At 44.9% G+C, this 25,076-nt stretch overlaps 1 protein-coding gene across 1 annotated transcript in view; it reads left to right on the plus strand.

Moving 5' to 3' along the window:
- Positions 1-1,553: 1,553 nt before the first annotated feature.
- CPZ (carboxypeptidase Z) overlaps positions 1,554-25,076 on the plus strand; it is a 52,197-nt gene continuing 28,674 nt past the window's right edge. The window contains exons 1-3 of the mRNA XM_038399860.2: positions 1,554-1,764; positions 23,139-23,162; positions 24,223-24,597. Coding sequence (XP_038255788.1) covers positions 1,677-1,764; positions 23,139-23,162; positions 24,223-24,597 — 487 coding nt within the window. The 5' untranslated portion in view covers positions 1,554-1,676. The remainder of the gene's footprint in view (positions 1,765-23,138; positions 23,163-24,222; positions 24,598-25,076) is intronic.

Below are 25,076 nucleotides of genomic sequence, written 5' to 3' on the forward strand. Positions count from 1 at the left end.
AGGCTTTTATTAGACAGAAGGCAAAAGGATAGGGAAAGAAGAGGGAAGAAATAAAGTGGGGAAGGAAAAGGCCATATACAGGGGTGTGTGACAGCCACATGGCATTTGGGATTTAGCAGAAACCAATGGAGGTGATGATGTCATCTGGGTCCTTTTCTCTGGCCCAGTCTGGTCAGAATCAGGTCAACAAAGGCCCAATGATGCCATGGTGGATCTCTGGGACCCAGAAGATGGTGGGAATAGCAGCCATTATGGTAATGCTTGCTGCTTCCCAGACCATCTGTCTCCACCAACCAGCCAGTTAATTTGGTTCCCCTCCTCCGAAGTATTTTTTAGGATCTCAAAAGGGAGTGATGGTTGGAATAGCCCATGGTTTCATTATTCTGCTGAGCAAATAGGTTTAATTTCTGACACACCAATTTTTGTCCATTGATTTAAGAACATAAGAACGGCCATACCGGATCAGACCAATGATCCATCTAGCTCAGTATCCTGTTTGCCGACCATGGCCAATGCCAGGTACCCCAGAGGGAATGAACAGAACAGGTTATCATCAAGTGATCCATCCCCTGTCACCCATTCCCAGCTTCTGGCAAGCAGAGGCTAGGGAAACTCAGAGCATGGGGTCAAGTCCCACGCCTCTTGTTTACCAGACATGACCTTAGTACAATCTTTAAGTTATATCACTAGACTTTTTGTTTGGATTAACACAACCTTTTGCCTCCCTTTTCCCATCAACTGGCAAGAGCAAACAGCACAAATGCCCAGTTTTGCCAAAAAAGCACCCCAGCAGGATGCAGAGGAACTTGAGTGGATGGCGGGGGGCGATGCCAGCCCCACGTGTGTTTGGGGGGGTGTGGGTGGGAGGGGGCCTCTCAGGCCGGCCCTGCATGGAGGCGCGGGTGCTCAGGCCAGGGACCTCCGCCAGCCCTGTGCAGGGGCGATGCAGGGTTCAGGCTAGTTCTGCACTGGGGCGAAGGGGGTCCTGGGGCTAGCCCCAGTTGGTGTCCCCTTTTCCTTTTGGGGAAATATGGTCACCCTAGATACTGGGCTAGATGGACCATTGGTCTGATCCACTATGGCCGTTCTTATAGATAACCACATCAAGGCTCTGCATAGTTTAATGTGCATTCTGCTTTAAATGTGTCATGAGTCCAGCAGGTGAGGTATCATTTGTGGGAAGACAGTTACAGGACAGGCGTCGACTGTGTCTCCTCTGGGGTTTAACTGGTGCCTTCCCAGGCAGTTGCAGTCAGTCAGTTTCAGCAAGTTCTAATGTCACACACACTTGAAGGACGTTCTCAGTTCCCTGGGGCTCTCTGCTGTACAAAGAGCAAACACGCGGGAGGGGCCAGTGACTCAAGGAGCAGGCGGCTGGATTCTTGTGGGGACCCCCCTGAAGCTTTTAACAAACTCAAACGCCAGCCTACCAGGGGAGAGGGGCTTCTCCCTCCTTCTGTCTTAAAATCCTTCGCTTTCAAAACACTAAGGCCAACTGTAACATGATTCCTGGCCCGTATATCCTGTAAGACGTGGGCATGCACTTGCAGTGCACTAATTTCCTTTGCAGCTTGGCGAGAGAGGGAGAGCGCGCGCCGTGGAGGCTCCAAGTGGAGAAACTCCTCCGGCAGCCAGTGCCACATCACTATTCTGACCGCACATAAAGGCGCTCCAGCATGCTTCTGAGGCTCCTGCTGTTTCTTGGTGCCCTGGTTAGGGTCACTGAGCCTGCCCCACGCTGTGAACCCGGCCAGGAAACCTTAGGTAAGGCTAAAAACTAGCAAGCGCCCCTTCATTCCTTTCCCCCAGCTCTGCTTCTGGAGGAAACCAGACTGGAGGGAGGGGGAGAAATGAACCATGTTCTGCCGCCCCCCCCCTCCCCTCCAGATGTGGGGATCGGATTGCTCTTTGGAAGGGCACACAAACTTGCAATGCTAGTAACGTGTTTATGTTCTAAGCTTGAATGAGAAGGAAGCCAACTGTGTTGCTTTGGTAATAGAGGAACAAATATCTGATGGTGGTGGATGTAAAATGTTTCCCCATCAGCATTTTGTAGAGCATGTGCGGCTGTGTCTCGTTACTGAAGTACTTACAAAGTTACAATCTATAGGACTAGGCTGATCAGATAGCAACTGTGAAAAATTGGGACCCCTTTTTTTCCAGGAGGGGGGTATAGCTGCTTATATAAGATAAAGCTCCCAATATTGGGATAGTCCTGATAATAAGAGGATGTCTGGTCACCCTATATAGGACCCTCTAACTCCTGCTTTGGGGAACACAGAAGTTTCTCCCTCTTTCTGGCCTTTCTTTCTAAGAAAGTGAGCCTCAGATTGCTGGAAGATGAACTTTCGACCTGGTGTGTGTTTTTGTGTTTAAGAAAATCTTCTTCTCACATTTACTTTTTGGTTACTTATTAAGTCCAAAAGAACTTCTATTTAGTCCAAATGAATTTTATTAGGAGCTTAATGTGCTGGATAGCTGTAGATTTTAGCATAATCCATACAAAGTTTGGATAGATTGATTTGATGGACACTTTTACACACACTGGAATAAAGGCTAGATTTATATAGGAGCACTTGGTTAAAATGAATTGAAACCTTTTATTTCAGTAACTAAAGTTACACTTAAAACTAACCATTGCTGAAAAACTTTAGTAGCCTTTAAAAAAATGTATACAGCATTTTTTGGTTTTTTTTAATTAGCTTAATTCTGATTTTATGTACATGGGTATAAATACAGAGTAATTCTAGTGGAACCAAGAGTTACGCCAAAGAAAAGTCAAAGGTAAGGGAGAGGAAATTATGTCCAGTAGATTCCAATTTAAAATGGTTTATAAAAGACATTATATTTTGTTTTATAACTGGGAATTTGTCAGGGGAGAAAGGAAGTTAACCTGAAATTGACCTAAATATTACCCACAGAAGTTCAGCTATAATTTCAGTTTTTAAATATAACCCATAGATTCTATTTTGAGGCTGAAATGGCAGACTACAATTCTTGGGCAATGGTGCATACAATCTGTCAGTGCAGCTTTCACAAACCTCAACATGACCGCCATAGACCGAAGGGGTTTATTTTTGTATCATGTTGCTCAAAGATAAGTATCACAGAATATTCAGAGCTAGTTACGGGAAGAGACTATATAGGGTACAGTATACAGTTTCTTTAATTGGAGCATAATCTGATCCTACAAAGTCACATGGAGTTTTGCCATTGACTTCAGTGTGGGCAAGTACAATAAGTAAAGGTAAAATTCAACTGGCAGCACAGGCTTGCAAAATGCCTTCACTGCAACAGAACTGTCACCTTTCTGAGTAGAAAGGAAAGGTAGTTATAGTCACGCTCACAGATTATGCACACCCTGCATGCAGAGATCTAGGCTATACACCAGCCCGGAGTAGGGCAATGCAGTTGGATGTTAGAAACAGAAAAGGAACTGGCCATTGGGTCCAAGGTAAGATGGTTTCAGTTCCCCATGGAAGGGAGTGTGAGGGAGTTGCATCTGCCACTGGCAAAGGAGAGGAGCAGTAGCCTGGAATTCCAGCGATCTGGGTTCCATCCCTGGCTCTGCCCCTGGTCTTCTGTGTGACTTTGGGCAAGTCACTTTGCCTCCCTGTGCCTCCATTTCCCCATCTGTAAATTGGGGATAATGATACAGATCTATATAAGAGTTTTATTATAATAATCCAGACCAAGAACAAGACAGGGAGTTGAGAGAATGGGATTCCGTTCTGGCACACAGCCTGTTTCCCGGAGCGTCGTGGATAATGCCCTAGCTAAATGGTATATTTCACTGGGAACTGGAATACATCACTTTATCATTAGTGTCAGGAAGAATAAAAATGAAACAGAGGCAGTCTGCAATCACATGGCTGAAAATACTAAAAGTGGACGATTTCCTCTTAGAGTGGGCCAGCTCTGCTATTGAGACACTATAAGCAATAAAGCTTTAGGGAGCAAATTAATGAAGATAATAGATTTACTAAGAATGGGGTACTCAAAAGTTCTCAGCATTGTCCTAACCCCCCCCCCCAATGAAGTAAATGGGAGCTTTAACAGCTCCTTCAGTGGGAACAGTTAGGGCAATGCTGAACACTTCTGAAAATCCCATCCTAAATGTTTATTTATGAGCGCAGGTGAGCTGTGAGGGGCATACATTTTGCAATTTGCCTATAGCAAATCACTTTGCTCATCCAAATACCTAGGGCTAGTGCTGAGAATATATAAAATATTTAGGTGGATAGGAAGGAGTCTTTGTGTATGTGTATTTGAAGAAAATGTAACTATCTTCGCAGCTGTCTCTAGTGCCACCTAGTGGTTAAAGGGCAGCATTATGTTAGATATTATCACAATTTGTGATATAAAATACCTAAAGTTGTTAGGCCCCTAAGCAGGAGATTTCCAAAGGTATAAAGGACATTTAGGCATCCAGATCCCACTAAATTTCAATGAAAACCTCCCCCACAAATCCATATTCAGGTATCTCACTATTAACAATATGCCAGATACCTCCTACAGATAACCTTGTCCAGCTGGGCTAAGCATAGCGTGATTGCCTGTGCCAGTCACACTCCAGAAAGCTTATAGTTAAATATTAAACTTGGACAGCCAGGGCCAATTTGACTTTGCCCCGAGATCAAAAACACTCCCATCCACACCCGATGACCCTTTGCAGGCCAGAGAAGGCAGGTAAAACCAAATGTTTTTGGAAATATATTTTATCTCTATAAAAATGTTTTCAAAACATATATTTCTCTATGGACCAAATCCAAAGCCCATGAAAATCATTGCCTTCCATAGGCTTTGGAAAAGGCCCTATCTCTGTGTGTGAATGAATGTACTATAGTCAGTAATGAGCTGCCAAAATCTTAACAACTGGTTCCCTATAAAAAGTTCTGATTTAAGGGATGTGCCCCAGTATGTATTTTTTGTACCAACAGGGTTACCATACATCCATATTTTCCCGGGTTTTTAAAAATTTTTAAAATTTAAAAATTCCTCCCAGACGGTGATTTAAGAACCAAAAAGCCTGACCTGTCCGGGAAAATATGGATGTATGTTAACCCTGTCTAAAGTTCTTTTTTAAAAAGATGGGCTTGAACTAGAAATGAGCTCCATTTCACATGTGTGGGTCCTCGCCACTCCCTGGGGGTGTGCTAGGGTGACCAGATGTCCCGATTTTATAGGGACAGTCCCAATTTTGGGGTCTTTTTCTTATATAGGCTCCTATTACTCCCCACCCCCTGTCCTGATTTTTCACACTTGCTGTCTCGTCACCCTAAGGTGTGCACATGTGGGTCCCAGCTGCTCCCTGTCCCCCTCATTGAAACAGGTGTGCAGGGTTACTGCCCTGGAAACTTCAGGGCACCAGTGGACGTAGGTCCAGCTGCAGACAGGGGTGTGGAGCAGGGCTAGCTGGAGGCAGGGGTTGCAGGGCTTGCTGCAGGCAGGGCAGGGGGTGGGGAGCTGGCTGGAGACAGGAGGATGCGGGGTTGGCTGGAGGCAAGGGGATGTGGGGGAGACAGGGCAGGGGCTGATTGGAGGTAGCGGCTGGCTGCAGGCAGGGCAGGGGGGTGCACGGCTGGCTGGAGACGGGCTGGTTGAAGGCAGGGCAGGGGGTGTGGCAGAGGCTGGATGCAGGCAGGGAGTGCGGGGGTGGCTGGAGACGGGCTGGTTGCGGGCAGGGCAGAGGGTGCAGGGGTGGCTGGAGACAGGGGCTGGCTGCGGGCAGGGCAGGGGTGCGTGCAGCAGGGGGTGGCTGGAGACAGGGCAGGGGTTGCAGCAGGGGCTGGCTGCGGGCAGGGCAGGGGATGCGGGGTGACTGGAGACAGGGGCTGGCTGCAGGCAGGGGTGCGGCAGGGGCTGGTGTGGGCAGGGCAGGGGTGTGGCAGGGGTTCGCTGGAGGCAGGGGGTGCGGGGGTAGCTGCATGCAGGGAGTGCGGGGGTGGCTGGAGGCAGGGGCTGGCTGCGGGCAGGGGGTGCGGGGTGGCTGAAGGCACGGGCTGGCTGCGGGCAGGGGGTGCGGGGGTGGCTGGAGGCAGGGGCTGGCTGTGGGCAGGGAGTGCGGGGCTGGCTGCAGGCAGGGTGTACGGGGGTGGCTGGAGACGGGGGCTGGCTGCGGGCAGGGTGGTGGGTGCTCATGGGGAGAGCAGCAGGACGCAGCCCAGGCCCAGCAGAGCAGCCGGGGACCCACCAGGCAGCATCGGGAGCCCCAGGGCCAGGGGAGCCGCAGCAGCAACAGGGCTCGTGCCCAGGGCCAGGCGGCAGCCCACATGGCTCCCGCAGTGCAGCGCCCCTGGCGGCCAGAGAAGCAATTACATCACTTCCCGGACGGAGCCCATCAAAGCCTCAGCACCCCCTGCAGGGAAGCGGGTTAACAACCGGTTCTAAAAACTGCTTCAAAATTTAGCAACCGGTTCGCGCAAACTGGTGCGAACCGGCTCCAGCTCACCACTGACTATAGTACATGTGAATAATGATTTATCTGCCTTAGGTATTTCTAAAACTACTTTTCCCTTGATGTATATATCTACACACACACACTCAGATGAAATCATGCCAAAACAAACACTAACACCAAAGTGATGAACTCAAACATACTTAAGTTAATAGGCCAAATTCTGGTCTTGGTTACACATGTTCAAATTTGGAGTTTTTTCATTGATTCATTTGAGTTATGCTGGATTTATACCAGTGTAACTCAGAGGAGAATTTGGCCCAATAGTTCTCCATCAGTATTAACCCAGCCACAGTGGACATCCCATACAACATATGGTATAGATTAAATAATATAAATAGTAATATATTCTGGTTTATATTTTACAAGGAAAGTGGGACTAGAAACTACAAACTATATGGGGAAGTTCCCTTATGGTGAAATCTTAAATTCTGAACGGATCCTTTTCTGATGAAATTTTTCAAGTATGACTTCAGCCCTGTGACGTTTTCCTCTGAATGTTTATACAACGTTGGGTCATGCATTTTTGAATTATGCATTGTGACTGGGTACAAGGGCACTTGTTAGCCCAGATCCTCTAGGTTTTGGGCAGCAGCCAGTGAACCCTGACCTATTAGAGGAAGCAGATGAAATATAAAGGGCTGCCTTGGAGACAGCAAGGGGGGAAAATATCTGGGTGTGAGCTGCACCTATGCCCAAAGGTTTGTAGAGCTGGAGGGACTGCTGAACGTTGAGTGTGGCTGTTGCCTTGGTTTGCTACTATTGTGTTGATTTAAACTTTTTATGAGTTCCCATAAATGGGTCACTGAGGAGAAGGGACCAGGACTGATTGACTGGCCATCTGACTGTTTATTTGGACTGGGAAAACATGACACCAGATCACATATGGTAGAGAACGGGGGCAGCTGATCTGGCCTGAAACTGAACACCAGTGCTGCCAAAATGGAAAAGGAATCCCATCTCCAATGGCTTGTGAAACAGCAGCAGCAACTCCAGTTCCAGTGATTTATGGACCAACTGCAGCAGATCATTCTCTGTCTTGTGAACCAGGGATCCCTTGGAGTCCAAGGAGTAGAGGTAGATGCATAGTCCCTAGATACCTGAGTGGGGAAGGGGCCCTGACCAAGATGGGGCCGGAAGATGATCGGGAAGGGTACTTGGAGATATTTTAGTAGCTGGCCCTGGCACACCAGTGGCCCCAGGGGCAATGGTCCCTCCAGTTGGCCCCCTATCTGACAGGAGGCTCAGGGCCTAAGGCTGCACTATGTTCAAGGATTATAGAGCCCTTAGGCTGCTATTTTGGACCATCTGGGTCTCATTTTGGAGAGTTACTACCAACGGTTCCAGGCTGAAGCCTTCACCCTGGGCTCTCACCCCTGGGCTGCAGCACAATGCATCCTAGACTTTTGCTGCTGGTGGCTAAGGCCAGAATCTGAGTTCTCCAGGGAAATCATCAAGCGGGTGGTACTCAAGTAGTTCTGTCATGTCGTGCCCACTGGGATCCCAGGAGTGGATTTACTGGCATGGGGCAGCCAAACTGGAGACCGCAGTGCGTTTGGTTGAGAACTTTTTGGAGGCTGAACTAGACTGTGGGTCACCTGCCTGACCTGAATCAGGAGAAGTGGGTCCATTGGCTTCCCCCTGCAAGGTGTTGGTGTCATGAAAGAGGAGACAATGCAGGGATTTGAAGGGTCATGGGAAGGCTGTTCTGTGGGTTGGGACAGCCACTCCCCCCCCCACTGGAGACTACTCCTCCTTTGGGGCAATGGTCCCCAAAGGGTAAATTGGGTGGGGATTAAAGGGGTCAGTGAGAGAAAGGGAGCAGACAGGAGCTGCAGAAGCTGCTTCCTTGCTGATGTCCAATACTGACCAGAGGGGTACTGTATAACCCTAGGGACAGGAAGGAGCTCAGATCTGCTTCAGCTGTGGGGAGGAGGGCCATGGCTACAGCTTCTGCACCCTTATGGAATGTGACTATGTCATAGCCTGCTCCTCCAAGACCTCAGCACTCCTCAGGGAGCTCAGTGCTCTAGTTATCCCCATTACAGTCAATGGGGTTGGTTGACTCTAGCTCTGGCCAGACATTTTTCCATGAGCAACTATTGGGACCCAATTTCCCAAGGATTGGATGTGGGGGGGGGAATTGCTGATAGGTTGTATTTATGGGTATTTCCAACCATATCCCACTATCCAATTTAAGCTGCCCATAAACAGGAGAGCTGCAAAGTTGGTGGTGACTGAGCCAAAAGAATTGTCATATCCAGTGGTGCTGGGTTGGGTCTGGGGATGGGTAATGGGCCTGCTACAGGATCCTGCCTGGATCCCAGCCCACAGGAGGAGGCTGATATACTGCTTAGGAAGAGCTTCCTCTTTGCTGATTCTGACTTACTACCCCAATGCAGAAAACACATAAGGAGCGTCATCTTGCCCAGAAGCGAACTGTATTACCACATAAGATCTGAGGAGGTGGGCCCATAAATCCACTGCCACCCACTGTGGTTCAAATCCCCTGTAGTAACCCTGCAGAGGTCAGACTCCCAGATACCACAAGCTAGGGCACCTCAGGGTCCCAGGGGCCCTACAGATCCTGATCCAGAGCCAGTGCAACAAATATAGACGAGCACAATGACGCAGAGTAATTTGGACACCCTGATAGATCCACACAAGGGTTGTTACCTTTGATGATCCTGTTGATGGAAAATTAGTCTCTCACCAACTCCAGTGACTTTGTTCAAGAACACCAAAATGATGGAGTGTTTAGCTGTTTGTATGGGCATCTGGCCAGGGTGAACAGGACCCTGGTGCATGAGGTATGGGATGCACAGTACCCTCACTTCGAACTTGAGGGAGATGTTCTGATTCAGGTGGTCAAAGAGTCCAAACTGGGATATGCCAGTCACAACTGCTGGTTCCCAGCTCCTCAGGCTGGCCCACAAAATACATTGGTCTGGTCACTTAGGCGTGAAAAACCAAACCAAACCAGAAATGGGTATGGGCTCATTTCTTTTGGCTAGAGATATGTCAAGAGGTTAAGGACTATTGCACCTCTTGTCCTGAATGCCAGCTGGTGAGTCCCCAATCTATTCAAAGGGCGCCCTTGGTTCCTCTTTCCCTGGTAGATATATCATTTGACTGCACTGGGGTAGATTTAATCTGGCCCCTTGAGCCTATGGCCAGGGCATGCTGCTATATATTATTTATTTATCTTGGACTACACCAGCTGGTACCCTAAAGCCATTCCCCTGCAGTCAGTGTCAGCCCAGATGGTTGAGGATGAGTTGCTAAAGGCGTTTTCTCAGGTAGGCATCCCCAGGGTGATGCTGACTGATTAAGGCATCACCTTCATGTTAAGGCTACTGCATGAAGTTTGCTCCCTACTTAACAAAGTCCACAAGAACCTCAGTCTGCCAGCTCCAAACAGGAGGGTTGGTGGAGTGTTGTAACCAGCCCCTAAAGGGAATACTGTGCAAGTTCATTGCAGCCAAATCCCACAATTGGGACAGGCCAATGGGGGCTTCGAGAAGGGTGGCCAGCACATCCTTTGGCTCACACCGCTTTCTGCAGCCCCGCGATTGGCCGAACTTGCGGACGCGGCATGTAAACAAACCAGCCCGGCCTGCCAGGGGGCTTGCCCTGGCGGACTGCATGCCAAAGGTTGCCGATCCTTGGTGTATGGTTTAGAGGAGAGATAATTACTTCTTCCTCTCATACTGCTATGAATTATTTTTCAAAGCAAAGGGAGATTAGGCCTTAATCTATATCTCAGGTTCTCAAAATTCTTCATACTGTGGTCCAGGTCTTGAGAGGACATTATCTCATGGATTGCATGCCTGCCACTCATGATCTTGCCTACCCCTTCTTATTTGCAATCACATCACTTCCCTGTGACACCTGCTCCACTCTGTGCCTCTCTCATCCTATTTTTCAGGGAACATTTATCTGCTTCCTGGGGTTTTTCTTCTCCTTCGTCCCTGCACATGCTGTCTTGCCATTTGGTTCCCTTCTGCCCTGGACACACTGCTTGGCCACCTTGTTCTTTTCTCCCTTGACATACTGCCCAGCTGCCTCATTCCCTTGTCTCTTGGAAATTCCTCTCCCTTTGGCATTTGTCACCTCCATTCTCTCTGGTAGTTCTGGTCCCTGAAAGTGGCTCCTGTCTCTTCAGTTCCCCCTATTATTATCAATGGCCATGTAGAGCATCGAGGCAGGCTTCCACTTATTGTTTCCAGCTGCTGTTCTGTGCTTTCCTTTGCAAAGCAGAATTACCCAACGGTATTTGTTCTTTTGCATATTATTGCTTAATAGCAGCTTTTGTCTAGATAATGTTTCAAGGAAAACATTCATTGTGAAAACTGAGTTGGTTAATCATATAGTCTGGCAAAAAAAACCCAAAACAAAGCTAATATCCGTGGAATTTGAAATGCTTTGAGTATATTCTGAAAAGCAGATGTTTTGTCTATAAACCCTTCTAGAAAAGGAATGAATATTTCCAACAAAAGAGCCCAGGCTTTTAATCTCATACTCACAAAGAAACTCAGTGAACCAAGAAGTGGATGTGTCAGTCATGATAACACAAATGATCTAATCTGGCTCATTCAATAAACCATAAAGACACCATTGCATTGTCACATTGAGGTACTTCTGTGGGTCTAGATTCATTAACAATTCTGGGACTGAACCTGCAACCCGACTTCACACAAGATCCCCATTGGCTTCACTACTGACTGCATTAAAATCCACTATAAACTAAACCATGATACTGGAAATATCTATAGAGTCACATTGGCTGGGTGAGGGTTAATCCTAGCCGCCTGTGTCTTTCACCACTGAATCATCTGAGGGGGAGAAATGTAAGCTCGGCACTAGAATGGCTGCGTTCTAGGTTTTCAAATTTGCCTTTGCAAATTGAAAGCAGAAGAGTATATTATAGAAAGCACTCAGGCAGCTCCAACCAGCTCTACAAAAGTGGGATTTTATCCATATTTTTAAATACAAGATGTACTCTCCCAAACTTTATTGCACCTCCTGCAGAGCAACCAGAGATAACAATAAACACAACACATACAAGGTCCACTGGATCTGGAAGACAATCGGTTCTTTGTACCCATCCAGTTCTGTTTGAGGAAGGGTCTAAAATTGGGAAAACAATGACATGAAAGGGAGCAATGTCTCTGCAGCATTCACCCTACGGAAGTCCCTGCTCAACACCCGTAAAGGACGGGATCACTAGGAGCAGGGTTCAGGGTTAACCACAGGAGATGGCAGATATCAGTGCTCTGTGCATCCCCTCCAATTTCATGGGCCTCTAAAATGGAGTGTGGAGGTGCTGATCTGGTATGGTCAGTGGCACGGCTTGTGCAGGAGCCTCACTGAGACAGAACACAGCAGGTGGAGCACTGCAAAGTATGTCATCTCTGTGCAGAGCCCCAGGACCTGTGTTATTTCCCTACAGATCCTTGGGCTTTGTGGGGATCAGGGGCTACAGACCCTTCCCCGGGAGGAGAATGCACAGCAGCAACTTCAGGGAGCTGCCCTCATGGAGTTTTGTACTGACTCTTTCACGGGCAGGGAGGGTTTGGCCCAGATAACTGCATCCCTGATTATTTTTAAGTATGGGCCCTGGACAATTATTTTTGTCCCATGCTGAATCATAACTTCTCGTTTATGTGCAAGCATTGGAATTTGGGATCATGATAGTTTCCAAAGAACTATTTAATCAAAAACGCACATTTGGGGTGGGTCTTGCAACTTTTCTGTCCCCTGCTTTTATGTACATGAAATACTAATCTCTTTATCAGAAACACAGCAAACTAAGTAGCAAATCTCTAACGATCTCTTTTGTAGAGTTATCTATGGAGCCAATTGTATGATGACATAAGTAACTTAACTTGACTTGGGCATTGCATCCATGCTACTGACAGCAGATTTCTGCTCATTTTCTAAAAATTAGAATATCTTTTTGTGTCAACTTTATTTGTTTATTAATAGATCTATCTAATCATCACTCTGCTTGGTAACATTAATGCTACTGTTGGTAATTCGAGTGGAGCATGAGAAAAAAAAATGGACCTGTTATCTTGGATACCTGGATCCTGGATGACAGCAAATGCCTTGTACAGTTGTGCATTTCTCATGAGCTTGTCATTAAGAACCCCAGGTTTTATAGGAAGCAAAATCTCCAATTTACTTGGCTGAATGATGGAATGAACAAGGAAGATGATTGATTGCATTATAATCTCTTGTTGCACGAAATTATCCATCAGAAACTTCAGTACTTATTGGTCTGCCGCACTCACTATCACCGACCCCAAATTAGTCTTCACCAATTTCCATTTCAGACAAAAGAGCATAGGTAAAGCAACCATCGGGTTACCAAAATTTGAATGATCTAATCTAGAAATCAATAGCATTCATAACCACTATGGAGTTAAAATCCTGAACACGTTGGAGAGGCTATCAGAATATATTGATGCTGAATCCACTGGACAGACTTTAGATCTCAGATAATTGATACAGACATGACTCTCATTACTCCCTCCCAAAAAGCCAGGAAGCCCTGGATCTCTGTTAATATTTTAATCATCATTGAACAGAATCACGTATGAGAGCTGATACAATCATATGTCGTAAGCTAAATGACTCTCATAATAAATCAATGTGCATTAACTGAAAAGTTTTTTATGAAAGCCAAAGCCATCTCACTTGAGGAAACTTCTGCCAGGAACAATGTAGCCTCCCTTCTATAAACACTTGTGCAATCTCCCTAACGAGAAAGGTCATTCATTTGGTGTGGTCTACTCCAGTTTTTGTCAGATAATCAATGAAAAAATGGAGTTCATGGTAGGCTGAAGGGAAATTTTCTGACAGCTGCTAAATGCACCCCAGTTTCTTTGGACCCTGACATTAATTCTGCTGCCAAGTTGACCCATTTAGCACAAAACTATCCTGGTGAATTCAGTGAATCACTGAAATCACAGTGCTGTAAAGATGCTGAAGTGAAATAAGGCAGCAGGAATCTGTGAAATTCCTATGGCATTATTAAAAAGTGCAGGACCAACTATTCTTTTGTGGCTGCAGACACTGTTCATTATCATCGGGAGAAGAGTCAGTCCTGTCGGACTGGCAAAAAGGTAATATTTTACCACTTTGTAAACATAAAGGCAGCAAATGAGACTTTTATAACTATTCAGGCATTACTCTTCTATCCATCCCAGGAAAAGTTTTTTCTTCTCTCTTGTTGGTCTAAGCTGATGGTATCTTAAGGCATTAAGACAAGATCACAACAAGCTGGCTTCACTCCTGGCCATTCCATGACAAAACAAATCTTTACAGTGCACTAGCTTATCGAGAAGGCATGAGAATTCAAGGACCCATTCCCATTGCATTTCTGAATATCAAGGCCGTGATTGACTCTGTATCGCTTTGGCTGAGCTTGAAATTTGTAGGCCTCCTTGGCAAGCTTTGTGGAATATTCTGTCTTCTATATGATAACTCCTCAAGCTGCATTCTTGTAAGTGGGAAAGGAACTGCTGTCTTCTGAATTAGGTCAGGTGTTTGACAAGGATGCCTTGCTGCCCCAGATCTCTTCAATGCCGTCATAAATTACATGCTAGACCACACACTAAGGAAATGCAGTTTAGGCATTCCCCTTGATGACAGGAACCTCATTGACACTGATTTTGCTGTTAATATAGTGCTAGTTGTTGAATCAATGGATGAGCTAGTTGCAGCAATTAAAGCCCTAGGAAGGTCAGTGGCAAAAGTCAGCCTCAAAATTAATTAGAATCAAACCAAAATTCTTCCAGATAGGTATTTTGAACACACTGGAGGCACTAGCCCCTTTGTGGGTGGCCACGCAGTCAAGATTGTTGGTGATATCACCTACCTCCACTCTACTGTTAATAACATGGATGGCACTGAGAAAAAACTTGAAGCCCACACTGCAAGAGTGTCATCAGTAATGGGGTGCCTCATCAGAAATATCTTTTGCAAACCGAACACCCTGATAAGTACAGAGATGAAGCTGAGGATATATAATGTTTTGATGGTCAGTATTCTGACCGATGGGACTGAAAAAAGGCCTCTCACTGTCAAAACTGAAAAGAAGTTGGACAAAGATGAAGCACCAAATGGTATGAATTCAAATAGAAGGAAGAGATCCATTTTCTAACTAATGAGGTCCTGTTCTCTCAAATGGTGACCCAACGCTCTTTAAGGTGTTTTGGTCATTTGCTCAGAATGCCTTCCAACTTCCCTGTGAGAATCTTTAACTTTGACCCAATGAAAGCAGGATGGAAAAAGACTCCTGGAAGACTTAAAACACAATGGCAGAATGATGTGAACAGATGGCATTCTATCCCATCATGTGCTCTATCTGGATCAGGACAGAAAATGATGGAGACACATAATGCATTTGCTGTCCTCCATACTGTCCAACCAACAGCATGAGAAGTAACTTAATCTAACCTTAACTGCCTAATTCGCTCATTTTTCATGGGAATATGCCACAGAGTTTGTTGTAGGAGATCTTATTTCTGAACCATCAAGTCTGTGAAACCTACCGAACAGTTGTCAACATTAGAGCTAGCTGGAAAAATTTCATCAAAACGGTTTTCCATAAGAAAATGCTTTTTTATCAAAACCGATTCTTTGTGAGAAATTGTATTGATTTGATGAAATTTTTATAAGAAAATGGGAAAAGCATTATGAAAATGTTAAAATGTTCTCTCTCAATATTTTCAGAACAAAAAGGTTTAAGTTTACTTTATTTTATATTAAAAATTAAAAAGGTTGAAATTGAAATGAAATAGTTCAAATTTATCAAAACATATTTTTGATTGACCTGAGGAAAAAAAATAGAATTTTGTTCCATGAAAAATTTCAAAATTTTGGCTTTTCATCCTAATGTGTGAGGCTTCCCTCCAACCCCCCCTCCGGCTCCCCAAATCTCAACATTGTTGACAGGGCAGAGAATTTGTTTTCTGACCAACTCTAGTCAGTATGTGAAGTTTCAGGTGAAGAAAAGAAGTCCAAGAACAATCCATAAGGCATCTAGCAAATATTCAGTGTTGTATATAATGGGGGAGGGAAGCCCTCCTGACTTCTGTAGATAATCAGTTTATGCTCTGAAGCATGAGACTAGTTTACCCCACTCATAAAATGTATATTTACATATATTACTGCTCCCAAAATTATCTGGCCCTTGTGTGAATCCAGCCACTGTATATGACTTGGTGAGTGTTTCCATCTCTTCCATCAATTGCCATCATGGCAACTTTCTTTACGGCCAGCCAGGGAGGGACTAGGTAGCTGCTAAATTTAGCAAGTCTGCTGCTTCTTGGATGGCTAGGAAAGAAGGAACCAGCAGTATTATAGCAGTTTCAGCTTGCTATGTTTTTCTCTTTGGGTTTCTCCTCTTGTCCCCAGCTGCTGCTAGAACACCTTTTACTGCAGGTGAGTGGGAAGAATACTGAGTTGCCACTGATACTAGTTTTAAGCCACATATCACACTGACTGATGGGTGTAACATTTCTGGTCAGCGATGGAATAGAATTTGGCAAAGTGTGCATGCCCAACTGTTTCATTTAATGATCAAGGTCTGTTAGAAAGAAAAACACAAGGGGAATATGACAGAGACACTCACGTCTCCTGAGTGCCCCTTATGGGATGGGTGTGGTGCTGCAATTCCCCCCCCCCCCCCCCCCGTAGGTTGCCAACCTCACTAGGTGGGTCTTTGGTGGCTCAGCCTTCCAGCCAAGTCATACAGTCAAAAAGGAATGAACCCCTTCCGGCGTAGTAAAGAGTTCAACAAACTGTCAGCCCTCACCTGGGTTTTAAACCCTGTCTCTGGGCCCTTTAAATCGCATCCTTCACTTGGGCTTCTAAACAAGCCTTGTCTCTTTATCCATAGAATATCGAATATAGAATCTCTATGGATAGTAATTCCATACTTGAATGATAAGAATATACCAATAAAGATATATTACTGACCACCTGATCAAGATGGTGATAGTGACTATGAAATGTTCAGGGAGCTTAGAGAGGTTATTGAAATAAAAACCTCAATAATAATGGGGGATTTCACTTATCCCTGAATTGACGAGGTACATATCAACTCAGGACGGGATGCAGAGATAAAGTTTCTTGACACCTTAAATGACTGCTTCTTGGAGCAGCTAGTCCTGGAACACACAAGAAGAGAGGCAATTTTTGGTTTAGTCTTAAATGGAACACAGGATCAGGTCCAAGAGGTGAATATAGCTGGACCGCTTGATAATAGTGACCATAATATAATTAAATTTAACATCTCTGTGGCATGGGAAAAAACACAGCAGCCCAACACTGTAGCATTTAATTTCAGAAAGGGGAACTACACAAAAATGAGGAGGTTAGTTAAACAGAAATTAAAGGGTATAGCACCAAAAGTAAAATCCCTGCAAGCTGTGTGGAAACTTTTTAAAGACACCATAATAGAGGCTCAATTTAAATGTATACCCCAATTTAAAAAAAAACCATAGTATGAGAACAAAAAAAGAGCCACTATGGCTAAACAACAAAGTAAGAGAAGGAGTGAGAGGCAAAAAGGCATCCTTTTAAAAAGAGGAAGTTAAATTCTAGTGAAGAAAATAGAAAGGAGCATAAACTCTGGCAAATGAAGTGTCAAAAAATTATTCAGAAGGCCAAAAAAGAATTTGAAGAACAGCTAGCCAAAGACTCGAAAAGTAATAGCAAAAAAATGTTTAAATACATCAGAAGCAAAATGCCTGCTAAAACGCCTGGGGCCACTGGATGATCAAGATGCTAAAGGAGCACTCAAGGACTATAAGGCCACTGTGGAGAAACTAAATGAATTCTTTGCATCGGTCTTCAAGGTTGACGATAGGAGGGAGATTCCCAAACCTGAGCCATTCTTTTTAGGTGACAAATCTGAGGAACTGTCACAGATTGAGGTATCGTTAGAGGAGGTTTTGGAACAAACTGATAAACTAAACAATAATAAACAGGACCAGCTGGTATTCACCCAAGAGTTCTGAAGGAACTCAAATGTGAAATTGCAGGACTACTAACTGCCGTCTGTAACCTATAATTTAAATCAGCTTCTGTATCAAATGACTGGAGGATTGCTAATGTGATGCCAATTTTTAAAAAGGGCTCCAGAGATGACCTGGGCAATTACAGGTCAGTAAGCTTGACTTCAATACTGGGCAAAATGGTTGAAACTATAGTAAAGAACAAAATTGTCAGGCACATAGAAGGATCTCTCAAAACTGGGTGACTGGGCAACAAAATGGCAGATGACATTCAATGCTGATAAATACAAAGTAATGCACACTGAAAAACATAATCCCAACTATACATATAAAATGATGGGGTCTAAATTAGCTGTTACCACTTAAGAAAGAGATCTTGGAGTCATTGTGGCTAGTTCTCTGAAAACATCCACTCAATGTGCAGTGGCAGTCAAAAATGTGAACAGAATGTTGGGAATCATTAAGAAAGGGATAGATAATAAAATGGAAAATATCATATTGCCTCTATATAAATCCATAGTACGCCCACATCTTGAATACTGTGTGCAGACGTTGTCGCCCCATCTCAAAAAAGATATATTGGAATTAGAAAAGGTTCCAAAAAGGCCAGAGGATGTTGTGAAGGCCAAGACTATAATGGGTCAAAAAAGAACTAGATAAATTCATGGAGGATAAGTCCCTCAATGGCTATTAGCCAGGGTGGGCAGGGATGGTATTCCTAGCCTTTATTTGCCAGAAGCTGGGAATGGGCAACAAGGAATGGAGCACTTGATGATTACCTCTTCTGTTCATTCCCTTCAGGGCACCTGGCATTGGCCACTATTGGAAGACAGGATACTAGGCTAGATGAACCTTGGTCTGACCCAGTATGGCTGTTCTTATGTTCTCTTTCATGGGGCATAGGCCACTTTCCCAGTGACCAGTGGGGAAATCCAGGCCTGCCCACTACTCTGGATCCCACAAGAGGGACCCTATGAACAACAGGCATGTATGTATTGCTTCCTTTGATTAGTTGCTACTGCATTCCCAGGGCCTCTTCCCACCTGGTCCCTTTATATCTGGTAATTACTACTCCCCCAGTAATAGTAAATGTAGCCAGATGAGCTCCTGTGGTCAGAGTAGAGCACCTTTCCTCACCCTTTTGGTCCCAGTCAGGAACTGACCTGCGAAGGCCCTGCACCACCTTTTATCTGAGCCTGCGGAGCCTCAGAGACAAAGTTATAAATCTGACCATGAAGCCGCTAAGTGACACTTGCTAGGAGAGCCGCTTGACAGCATAAGGCCAGTGAGGTACCAAGTGACTGAGGTTTAAAATGCCCTGATGGAACTGCTGCAGTTGAGTAAAGCCAAGGCTGGAATCTGAGACACGGTGCAAAGCCTGGCAAACTATATAGCTGACTTTAAATTTCTGGTCTCAATTGTGGGTTGGCACAATATCTTGATATCTTGTATCAAGTAAATGTTGTAGGCAAGACATTACAAAATCAGTCAATGGACATTGCGACTGCTACTATTTTGATGAGAAGCTGCCTTGATTTTGTTGTGGCCTACAGAAATAACAGATTAAAAAATGTCATCACTGCTGCCAAAGAAATGGTGGAAAACTTAGGATTTTATCCTATCTTCAAGGAAACACATATTCATTGGAAGAACAGACAGTTTGGTTACAAGAGCAGAGATGGGTTGATGGGAAGCTCGGAAGAAAAAATTCAAGAGGGAGTTTTTTTGCTTGTCTGTTGACACTGCTCGAGTGTCTGTCAAAGACAGGTTTGGACAAATGAAGCACCACAAAAAGACCAGGTTTTTTTTGTATGACCTTAACAAGCTGCTGGTGGACTGGAAAATACTCTTGAACAGTTGTATGGAGTTTCACCGGATGCTGACACATGGGGAATGTTTGGATGTCAATGATAAAACTTCTGTGTCGAATTGGAGAACATCCATCATGCTTTGCCACACGAGAAACATTCTCCACTCCAAGTTCTACAATTCATTCATGATGCAGAGCTGAAGGACACTTTTCCTAATGTGTAGAAAGCTTTGAGGATTCTGCTCATGCTGCCGGTCACATTTGTGAGTGGTGAGCACAGCTTTTCAAAGTTCAGGCTCATTAAAACATATCTTTGATCAATGATGGATGACAAGAGACTGACATCACTTGCTATTTTATTGCTTGAAAATGCCATTGGCCAGTCTTTGGATCTCTCTGACGCTTTGCTTCAGTTTGTGAGGGCAAAGGTGAGAAAAGTGACCTTTTGAACTAAAGGAGTAGGGTTAATATTTTAAGGCTATTATCTACTGTAACACTTAATGTAACGCTATTTAATACTGGTCCACCCAATGTTAGTGCACAGTTCAATTTCTTGATTTTAGTATATTTCAGTTATTCTTAAAATTTAAAAGTTTCTATAAGCTTATAAGAAACAAATTTTTTATTTGCTTATCTATGGCATGAATAAATACAGATTTGCAGATCATAGTGTGCAAATTTATCTTCTTATATGCCAGGGATAAATCTGCATGCAAATCATGCATCCAAGTCATGAAATGGCTACAGGTGCAATAAAAATAAGGCATTCAAAAATTTAACAAATGGGGGAGGAGAGTGCTGAAGATGCTCTTCACCTGGGGTACCATTTGGTCTAAGGCCAGCCCCGGCCTCCAGCAGGGGGTACGAAGGGCCATATATACCCTGTTACAGGGGATTTGTGATTATGGACCAAGACCAATAAAGAACATGAACTTGGACAAGTCACACAAGCCCTATTTACACTCACCAATGGTTGTCAGTAGCAGTTCCCCCTGCACTGCTGCTGAACCTGATTGACCTGCTAGAGTGGACAGGGAACAATCATTTTCTGGAAATGATTTTTGTCTCATCCATCCTAACAGGTAACCCATGAAACAAAGGAACTATTGCTAATAATCACTGTGGGAAATGGGTCCATTCTGTGAGTGCAGAGAAGAGGCTCTTGAGGCTTGATTTTGAAAAATGTCCTCTGATTATATAGGCAGAAATAATTCCTGGTGCATTTCCCAGTATGAAATATCTGACCACCTGATTGTTCCTTTCCATCCTATATGCTACAGAACGCACCTACAGTCATAACATTGTGGATGCAAGAGGCAGGTTTGAGGGTCTCAATACAAAAACTAGGAAATTGGTCTCTCTGTCCCTTAGCTTCTTCAGCTGTAACTATAGTTAATAATAACGACCTCATAGGGAGATTGTGAGGCTGAGTTAATGAAAGCACACTTAAATCCTCTGATAGAAGACTCTATATAGATCAGGGGCGGGCAAACGTTTTGGCCTGAGGGCTGCATCGGGTTTCGGAAATTATATGGAGGGCCGGTTAGGGAAGGCTGTGCCACCCCCAAACAGCCAGGCATGGCCCGCCCCCTATCCCCCCTGCTTCTTGCCCCCTGACGGCTCCCACCCTGGGACTCCTGCTCCATCCAACCCCCCGTTCCCTGTCGGCTCCCACCCCCCAGGATCCCTGCCTCATCCCCCCTCCCCCCTCGCTCACTGTCCCCGACCACCCCCGGAACCTTCACCCCTGACTGCCCCCCACTACCTGATCCAACCCCTCCTCTCATTCCTGACTGCCCCCCCAGGACCTCTGCCCCATCCAACCCCCCTTTCTCCATGTCCCCTGATTGCCCCCTGCCGCCCCACCTAACTCCCACTCTCCTTCTTCACTGCCCCCCTGGAACCCCTGCCCCATTCAACCCCCCTGTTCCCCACCCTCTAACTGCCCCGACCCCTATCCACACCCCCACCCCCTGATCACCCTCACAACTCTCCTGCCCTCTATCCAACCCCTCCGCTCCCTGCCCCCTTACCGTGCTGCCTGGAGCACCGGTGGCTGGTGGTGCTACAGCCGTGCCCCCCGACTGAAGCCAGCCATGCCACCGCGCAGCACAGAGCACTGGGTCAGGCCGGGCTCTGCAGCTGCACTGCCCCAGGTGCTCGCCGCCCTGCCACCCAGGGCATTGCGCCAGTGAGGCAGTGAGCTGAGGCTGTGGGGGACGGGTAACAGCAGGGGAGGGGCCAGGGGCTAGCCACCCGAGCCAGGAGCTCAGGAGCCGGGCAGGAGGGTCCCGCGGGCCGGATGTGGCCCGTGGGCCGTAATTTGCCCACCTCTGATATAGATGCACTAAGTATTGTTTATTGTTATTACCATTATCTACCAAGCCAGGACAAAAAGCCCGTACGAATAGCATATATTCAAAAAGTTACCACAAGATTATTGGTTACCAGTAATTGCTGGTGTCAAAAATTAAATATTTATAATAGCACAGAGCCGCAGAAATACTTTACAGAGTAATGTTAATTGATGATAATTCAGGATACATAACCAGACTCATTTCCCATTAAATTACCCATTGTCAAGATCAAATCCAGGGCTAATTTTGTTTTCATGTTAATAATTTTGCTTTGGTTTCCAGAGAGTGAAAAATTAGTTGGTTTCCGGAGAGTGATTAACAGAGTGAATTCAGATAATAACTGTTAAATATGGTGGGAGTAGTAATTCACACTTTTCTTAGTGGACATAATACATTTGGTTTTATAAGAACAAACACGAGGAGCTAGCTGCCAGTCTCCCATTGACTATAGCTACATGGCTAGATCCCCAATATACAGCAGTGAAAACATACCCTTTGATGTTTATGAGGCTTGCACATAATTGTTACTTCCAATGGGGCACTGAAAAAAACCCAACAGTTTGAGTCTTATTTTAGTAGCATCATTTTGCCTTAGTTGCCAAAGTTAGAAAAGTTAAAAAGGTAGAAGAGGTGGTGGAAGATTTAAAATAAAAATTGCTTTAGAGAGAAAGGGACATAGATCATGTGTGGGCCTATATAGTGTGGTGTTGATAGATTTGTTAGGAGCTCAGTTACTACAGTGATGAGCATGATATAAATGCTTTAGATTATATTAGATTACATCAGGGGTTTTCAAATTTGATTGCACTACAACCCCTTCTGACACCAAAAATTACTATATAACCGCAGGAGTGGGGACTGAAGCCTCAGCCCTCCTGAGTCCCACGACTCGGGGTGGGGGTGGGGGAAGGCAAAGCCAAAGCCTGAGCCCCACTGCACCAGGTGGGGAAGGGGTCAAAGCCGAAGCCCAAGGGCTTCAGCCCCAGCAAGGGGGCCTGTAACCTGAGCCCTGCCTCCCAGGGCTGAATCCCTCAGGCTTTGGTTTAGGCCCCAAGCCCCAGCAAGTCTAAGCCAGCCCTGGCAACCCCCATTAATGGGATTATGACCCACTTTGGGGTCCCGACCCACAGTTTGAGAACCACTGGATTAGACTGACATTCCTGACAATAATGGTCATATTCTTCCTGTTTGGAATGTCAGCGGGACACAGGAGAGCTGAGGTTTTGACATCACACTGAACTTTTCCTTTCCTTCCGCACAAGCCACAGTAATATTGCATTGTGTTTCCCTTTAGTATTCAAGCCCACTAACTTATTGCCACATATCTTTGTTTGTGTCTGTAAAAAGTCTCTTAACTAGACATGTTTAACTCTGAGTTCAAACATTTGAGATGCAGCAAGAACTACGGTACTAGACAGGTATTTCAGCAGCCCTTCTCTCCTGTTCATGATGCTAATCCCTATTTATCTTCTCTTTATTTGCAGGACTATGCCAAACAGGAGAAAAAGGTATGGCATAGCTTCTCTTTTTCTCCCCGCCTGCCCCTCCCAGGGCTCTCAGCACCCTAAGTATTTCCTAGTTATTTCCTTGTTATTCTTTCCTTCAGCTGGATGCAGCTGATCCTGGATCCTGACAATACTGCTCCATGCATTGGCCCTAGTCAGGTACTAGAGAGCAATGGGAGATGTTCTCTCTCTCCAAGGGCAAGAGTTTGCTTTCACTACTGTGATATCATCTCATACCAGCCTGGGACCTCAGCACAGAGTGTAAGACTCAAACTTGGATATCCAAGTTGCCCAGTGTCATAGTATCCAATAACTCTACCATACATGATAAATACCAGTTTATCCTTTTGTTTGTTTAATTGGTTAAATGTTGCAAAAACATTTCTACTTGCTAGAATTTTTAAAATGAATCTGCTTTAGCCCATATCCTCCAGTACAAATGTACGGTAGAAAGCAGATGTCAGCCACCTTTTCAGCTCCACCATGCTGGGGTTGATATGCTCAAGCTCTTGTTCCTGATGTGATATAGAGCAGTCTTGGGGTTACTCTAACTTACACCAGTTGTCCATCTTAACTGTTTTCTCTGGCCATGCTACTTATTCTGGCCCCATGGGGATTCCAAATGACAGGGGAGTCCACAGGCATCCAAACTTTCAAAGCACCCACTGTGGTGGCCAGAATCTGTCCATTTAACTACTTCAAAATTTGAATTTGTAAATACACCAGAAATCTGATTTTAAAAGTTAGATTTAGCGAATCAGAGAACAGAAATATTACCATGTGTCCAACAAAAATTGAAAATCTAATTGAAATTTTGAATACTGGCTACTTGCAATGAACTACTCACAAACAAGCCACTGACTAAGAATCATTTGGCAAATAGTTTCAAATAATAAATATATCTGAGAATATTGTGATCAATTGCCAGACAATCTGTGAACAGCAAACAGATTAAATTAACTGAGCCTGTTATTCAATACATATTATTTGAGCAGCTGTATTGGATTCAGTGTGATTAATGAGCAAGGTATTTTTCACATGTTCATCTTATCGTTTCTTGTAGCAAAATGCGTGGACATCACCTTAGGCTCTTGTGGTGATGTTCCCTACACCAAAACAATATATCCTAATTTGCTGGATCAGAAGTCCAGAGGAGTGGTTGAATTCAGCTCTGAATATATTCTCATGAGTGTGCTACACAACTTGCTTCAGGGAGAATGTAATCCTGATCTGAGACTCTTGAGCTGCTCAATACTGGCCCCACAGTGTGAAAAAGACAAAATGATAAAGCCCTGCAGGCACGTCTGTGAAAACCTGAAAAAAAATTGCCTTCCTGCATTTGACACAATAGACATGGCTTGGCCCTACTTCTTAGACTGTGATCGCTTCTTTGCTGGTGAAGAAGAAGGTTGTTTTGATCCACTGGCAAAGCTACGAGGTAAGAATTGAAGCTATACATGCACATCATAAGAAACTATCCACGATTGCTATAATATACCTACAGATTTAGTATTATATCTTTAAGTCTTACCTGAAATTTTAGAACAACAGGAAATGCACAATACTATCTCATGGAAGGTAAATTGCCTTTGTGAATATTATTTTTTTTGTTTAGAGGTATATAGTGCAGGTGACTGAAGTCAGTTTCATTACACCAAGGATGAATTTGATCCAATAGATTTAAAGGACCAGTCTCTATGCTGAAGGCTGAAGTTTACCTGTGTACTACAGGCCGGTTTTTAGTTGGTGAAGCTCACAGCAAATATGGCTGCACATCTTAAAATAGCTGTCACCATGCAAGTGCAGTAGCTGGTTTTGGAGACTTGGACTAACATAGTTGGGGATTGGTCCTACTTTGAGCAGGGGGTTGGACTAGATGACCTCCTGAGGTCCCTTCCAACCCTAATATTCTATGAT

Source organism: Dermochelys coriacea, chromosome 4 (assembly GCF_009764565.3).
Source record: "Dermochelys coriacea isolate rDerCor1 chromosome 4, rDerCor1.pri.v4, whole genome shotgun sequence".
Taxonomy (NCBI): domain Eukaryota; kingdom Metazoa; phylum Chordata; order Testudines; family Dermochelyidae; genus Dermochelys; species Dermochelys coriacea.